The 6000-nt window shown below is 47.2% G+C and overlaps 1 protein-coding gene across 6 annotated transcripts in view; it reads left to right on the plus strand.

Moving 5' to 3' along the window:
• The window catches only part of ABCC5 (ATP binding cassette subfamily C member 5), a 95604-nt gene extending 90417 nt beyond the window's left edge, over positions 1-5187 (plus strand). For all 6 annotated transcript variants that reach the window (XM_026454896.1, XM_026454900.2, XM_026454897.2 and 3 more), the window contains one exon: positions 3721-5187. In XM_026454896.1, coding sequence (XP_026310681.1) covers positions 3721-3822 — 102 coding nt within the window. In that variant the 3' untranslated portion in view covers positions 3823-5187. The remainder of the gene's footprint in view (positions 1-3720) is intronic.
• The last annotated feature ends 813 nt before the right edge of the window (positions 5188-6000 follow it).

The raw sequence follows: 6000 nt of genomic DNA on the forward strand, positions 1-6000 counted from the left end.
CAGCCAGCACATGTTTGCTTTTTTGCCATCACGTAACGGCGCCAGACTTCTTACCCTGTTGTTTCAGGTGTTCCCACAGCCTGGCCCTAGCCTTGCCTTCTTCATTTTCCACTCTTCCCTTATAGGCGCCATTGGCTATGGACATCTTGCATTCTCCAAGCTTTTTATTTGTCTTTACTCAGACAGTTCCATCTACCTAAAAGGCCCTTTGCCCTTCTCTCCCCCATATCCACCTGCTCACAACTTGCCTGTCCCTGAAGAATGACATGGCCCAGATGCCAAAGCCTCCATGAACCCCCCTGGCTGCCTCAGCTGCCCTAGGCTGTATCTGTACCTCTCTTGTAGCTCTTCTGCCTCAGCTGATAGGAATTGTGCAATGCCCTGTCTCCCTAGAAAACTCCCTGAACGCTCTCTGAGGGCAGAGTCACTGCTCGTTCATCTTTAGGGCCCAGCAGTGTTTAGCACTACAGTTCTTTGCACAAGTGATGTTAAGTACATTTATGTTAGACAAATACCTCCTTTGTGTGCCCCTAGGATAAAAGTAAATTAATAATTTGGAGGAAATAGCAAGCCATTTATAATGGGTAACATGTCTTCTATTGTAGAAGCTACCACAACAACAGCTACTATAATGGCTACTTCTATTGAATGTTTACTGTGTATCAGACACTGTGCTTAGTGCTTTACATATAATCTCTCAAAATTCAATCAGTCATCACAACAACCTAGAGAGAGACATAGCGTGAATTCTACTTTACAGATGAGGAGACAAAGTCTCAGGGAAAGTCCATAGGAAGTGGAGTAGGCCGGGTGTGGTGGCTCATGCCTGTAATCCCAGCAGTTTGGGAGGCTGAGGTGGACAGATTGCCCGAGCTCAGGTGTTCGAGAGCAGCCTGGGCAACATGGCGAAACCCTGTCTCTACCAAAAATACAAAAAATTAGCCAGGCATGGTGGCACACACCTGTAATCCCAGCTACTAAGGAATTTGAGGTGGAAGGATCATTTAACCCTGGGAGGCAGCGGAGATTGCAGTGATTCGAGATAGTGCCACTGCACTGCAGCCTGGGTGACAGAGTGAGACCATCTCCAAAAAAAAAAAAAAAGGAAACAATAAAAATTGGTGGGATTTTAAAAAAGGAAGTGGAGGAGATGGGACAGGACTCAGGCCAGCAACCCCACTGCCAGCACACTGTCTAAATTGTGGAGAAATATTGAGAAAAGTGTTAAACAGGGCAGGTTCAGCCTGGGCTTCAAAGCTGAATTGAGAGAACTTGGGGGCTAAGGATTTTTCTCCTCATCTTGAAATTATTTTCACACTAGTGTTTTTTGTGACTATCTTTGTTTGCCTTAAACTAAGTGTTTACTGAGATTCTGTCATACATAAGCTATATTGAGCTACTACTTTGTACATAAGTATTAAAATAGAGCCTAGTAAGGTATAATAGATGGGACCAAGAACATCTGGGAAATTCTTTTTTTTGAGCCAGAGTTTTGCTTTGTCGCCCAGGCTGGAGTATAGTGATGCAATCTTGACTCACTGCAGCCTCTGCCTCCAGGGTTCAAGTGATCCTCCTGCCTCAGTCTCCCGAGCAGCTGGGATTACAGGCACGTGCCACCATGCTTGGTTAATTTTTGTATTTTTAGTAGAGACAGGGTTTCACCATGTTGGCCAGGATGGTCTTGAACTCCTGACCTCAGGTGATCCACCCACCTCGGCCTCCCAAAGTGCTGGGATTACAGGTACAAGCCACCGTGCCCAGCCAGAAATTCTTTCTTAAGGACACAAATTGAGATCCCTTTCTTTCTATAGTTGGCTTGATGTTTTGGAGTGGGGAGCCAATTCACTCTTTATGAGAGACTCTATCCTCCTCTTTCCTTAATTTTTTTCTTGCTAATTAAAATTTTCTTGTAATTTTAGGAAAGCCTAAAAAAAAAACACCAAAAAAGCATAAAGGCAAAAACAGGATGGTAAGCCATTTGCCCCCAGAGATGAGCATTGTAATACACTGACTTACCCTGTGTTTTTCATGCATCTGCACACACAGATTCCAACAGATGGGATGCTCTCTGCCGTAGACACAAAATACCAGACTAAAAGGGGTTTGGAGGATAGGATTTTGTTATCCCACATGGCAAACGGGAGGGCGGAGGGTTGGTTTTTGTGCAGCCCAGCAGTGTGGGGCTCTGCGTCACTCTCAACCAGTACTCACCTTCCCCTGCTGGTACAGGATGCCTGCTCAAGTACCCAACCAAAGGAAGGACGTGTGTCCAAAGAAAGGACACGTTCACGTTCTGCTCGTGGCGTGTCCACTGGGCAGGACACCCTCTCCTAGAAGCACCAAGGAGACTTCCTCTTACATCTCCTTAACCAACGTTATGTTCCATGCCTTTGTCCTGTGGCGGGGGAGGCTGAGATAGTTGGGTATATTCATTTCAGCCTCTGCCACAGGAGGTGGGTTCTGCCAGCATATCATTCAGGGTTCTGCTGCCACGTGATTTTCCGTGGCTGCATAGATGTCCATCATAGGAATGGCCACCACTTGACTAAGTCACTCCCTGACTTCCTTTTTTTTCCCTGACAACTAGACATTCTGAGCTCTTCCATTTCCCTCTACAGGATTAGATCAGCTTGTATAACAAAATGACATTTGTCTGGTGTGCCCTTGACTTCAGCTGCAACTTCTCTCCCCTGCAGTTTATTTTATTTTATTTATTTTTATTTATTTATTTATTTATTTATTTATTTATTTATTTTTGAGACTGAGTTTCGCTCTTGTTGCCCAGGCTTGAGTGCAATGGCATGATCTCTGCTCACTGCAACCTCCGCCTCCCGGGTTCAAGCAATTCTCCTGCCTCAGACTCCCCAGTAGCTGGGATTACAGGTGCCTGTCACCACACCCAGCTGATTTTTGTATTTTTACTAGAGACAGGGTTTCACCATGTTGGTCAGGCTGGTCTCGAACTCCTGACCTCAGGTGATGCACCTGCCTCGACCTCCCAAAGTGCTGGGATTACAAGCATGAGCCACCGCACCCAGCCTGTTGTTTTCTATTTTATTTTGTTTTATTTCTTTGAGATAGTCTCACTGTGTTGCCCAGACTGGCGTGTAGCGGTGCAGTCTCAGCTCACTGCAACCTCTACCTCCTGCGTTCAAGTGATTCTCCTGCCTCAGCCTCCAAGTCGCTGGGATTATAGGCGCCCACCACCATGCCAGGATAATTTTTGAATATTTAGTGGAGACAGGGTTTCACCATGTTAGCCAGGCTGGTCTTGAACTCCTGACCTCAGGCGATCCATCCGCCTCAGCCTCCCAAAGTGATGAGGTTACAGGTGTGAGCCACCAGCCTCCTGCAGTTTATAGACCTGGTTCGTTGGTTCCTTCGCTCCCAAGGCTGAAGGAATTTGGATTTATGTGAAGGAGGTCTGGAAGTCGTTTTCTCTCTCTCTCTTTTTTTTTTTTTTTGCTATGAGAATACTTTATTAGGCAAAACCGCATACTGTAAAAATGCTGGAAGTCGTTTTCTCTGTCCTTTCCCTTACACCCTGGATAGTTGAAAATAAAAAAATAAGGGGGGAGGTGCACTCAGGGCTTGTTGAATTGTCCCCAGATTCTACCCTCAGGGGGCATTGGGACTTCCCTCCCTTCCTGAGCAGTGGATCCTCTGAATCACCCTGCATGACCCAGAGCTGCGTCCTGACGGCGTCTTCTTCTTTTGCAGGTGGTGGAGTTTGACACCCCATCGGTCCTTCTGTCCAACGACAGTTCCCGATTCTATGCCATGTTTGCTGCTGCAGAGAACAAGGTCGCTGTCAAGGGCTGACTCCTCCCTGTTGACGAAGTCTCTTTTCTTTAGAGCATTGCCATTCCCTGCCTGGGGCGGGCCCCTCATTGCGTCCTCCTACGGAAACCTTGCCTTTCTCGATTTTATCTTTCGCACAGCAGTTCCGGATTGGCTTGTGTGTTTCACTTTTAGGGAGAATCATATTTTGATTATTGTATTTATTACATATTCATGTAAACAAAATTTAGTTTTTGTTCTTAATTGCACTCTAAAAGGTTCAGGGAACCATTATTATAATTGTATCAGAGGCCTATAATGAAGCTTTATACATGTAGCTATATCTATATATAATTCTGTACATAGCCTATATTTACAGTGAAAATGTAAGCTGTTTATTTTATATTAAAATAAGCACTGTGCTAATAACAGTGCATATTCCTTTCTATCATTTTTGTACAGTTTGCTGTACTAGAGATCTGGTTTTGCTATTAGACTGTAGGAAGGGTAGCATTTCATTCTTCTCTAGCTGGTGGTTTCACGGTGCCAGGTTTTCTGGGTGTCCAAAGGAAGACGTGTGGCAACAGTGGGCCCTCCGACAGCCCCTCTGCCACCTCCCCATGGCCACTCCAGGGGTGAGTGGAGCGGGGTGGGCAGCTGGAGACCATGCAGAGCGCCGTGAGTTCTCAGGGCTCCTGCCTTCTGTCCTGGTGTCACTTACTGTTCCTGTCAGGAGAGCAGCGGGGCAAAGCCCGGGCCCCTTTTCACTCCCTCCATTGGGAATGGGAATCACAGAGACATTCCTCCAAGCCAGGGAGTTTCTTTCCTGCCTTCTTCTTTTTGCTGTTGTTTCTAAACAAGAATCAGTCTATCCACAGAGAGTCCCACTGCCTCAGGTTCCTACAGCTGGCCACTGCACAGAGCTCTCCAGCTCCAAGACCTGTTGGTTCCAAGCCCTGGAGCCAACTGCTGCTTTTTGAGGTGGCACTTTTTCATTTGCCTCTTCCCACACCTCCACAGTTCAGTGGCAGGGCTCAGGATTCCGTGGGTCTGTTTTCCTTTCTCACTGCAGTTGTCGCACAGTCTCTCTCTCTCTCTCCCCCCAAAGTCTGCAACTTGAAGCAGCTCTTGCTAATCAGTGTCTCACACTGGCGTAGAAGTTTTTGTACTGTAAAGAGACCTACCTCAGGTTGCTGGTTGCTGTGTGGTTTGGTGTGTTCCCGCAAACCCCCTTTGTGCTGTGGGGCTGGTAGCTCAGGTGGGCGTGGTCACTGCTGTCATCAGTTGAGTGGTCAGCGTTGCATGTCGTGACCAACTAGACATTCTGTCGCCTTAGCATGTTTGCTGAACACCTTGTGGAAGCAAAAATCTGAAAATGTGAATAAAATTATTTTGGATTTTGTAAAACTCTTCGTGTATCAAACAGTTCTCTGGGAAGGGAGTGAGATATCCTGGAATGGCTTTGGGACCTGGACATCCAGCGATGGAGTTGCATCTGGGAAGGGCTGGTAGCAAAGCTGGTTTGTTGCAAGGGCCATGGGGTCCTGAACGCCTGGAATCATCTCTGTGGGCCTTAGTCCCGCTGCCTGTGTTCCTGAGCATGGTCCCCAAATAAAGCTCCTTGGCTGCCCTTAAGAGGGTGGGGAGTGGAAAGGTGAGTGGTTGTGGTGAGGTGAGTGGTTGTGGTGAGGTGGGTGGTTGTGGTGAGATGTATTTAAAATGAATAGTTTGTCGAGGATTCTTAGCAATTCAAACAATATAATTACCCTTTCATTCAGCCAATTCATTCAGATTCACCCACTGAAAATTAGTAACCCTGTCTCTACTCAAAATACAAAAATTAGCCAGGCGTGGTGGTGGGCACCTGTAGTCCTAGCTACTCAGAAGGGTGAGGCAGGAGAATCACTTGAACTCAGGAGGTGGAGGTTGCAGTGAGCCGAGATCACGGCGTTGCACACTAGCCTGGGCAACAGAGTGAGACTCTGTCTCAAAAAAAAAAGGCCGGGCGCAGTGGCTCACGCCTGTAATCCCAGCATTTTGGGAGGCCGAGGCGGGTGGATCACGAGGTCAGGAGATCAAGACCATCCTGGCTAACATGGTGAAATCCCCTCTCTACTAAAAACACAAAAAATTAGCTGGGCATGGTGGTGGGCGCCTGTAGTCCCAGCTACTCGGGAGGCTGAGGCAGGAGAATGGCGTGAACCCAGGAGGCGAAGCTTG

This window comes from Piliocolobus tephrosceles, chromosome 2, assembly GCF_002776525.5.
Source record: "Piliocolobus tephrosceles isolate RC106 chromosome 2, ASM277652v3, whole genome shotgun sequence".
NCBI classification, from domain to species: domain Eukaryota; kingdom Metazoa; phylum Chordata; class Mammalia; order Primates; family Cercopithecidae; genus Piliocolobus; species Piliocolobus tephrosceles.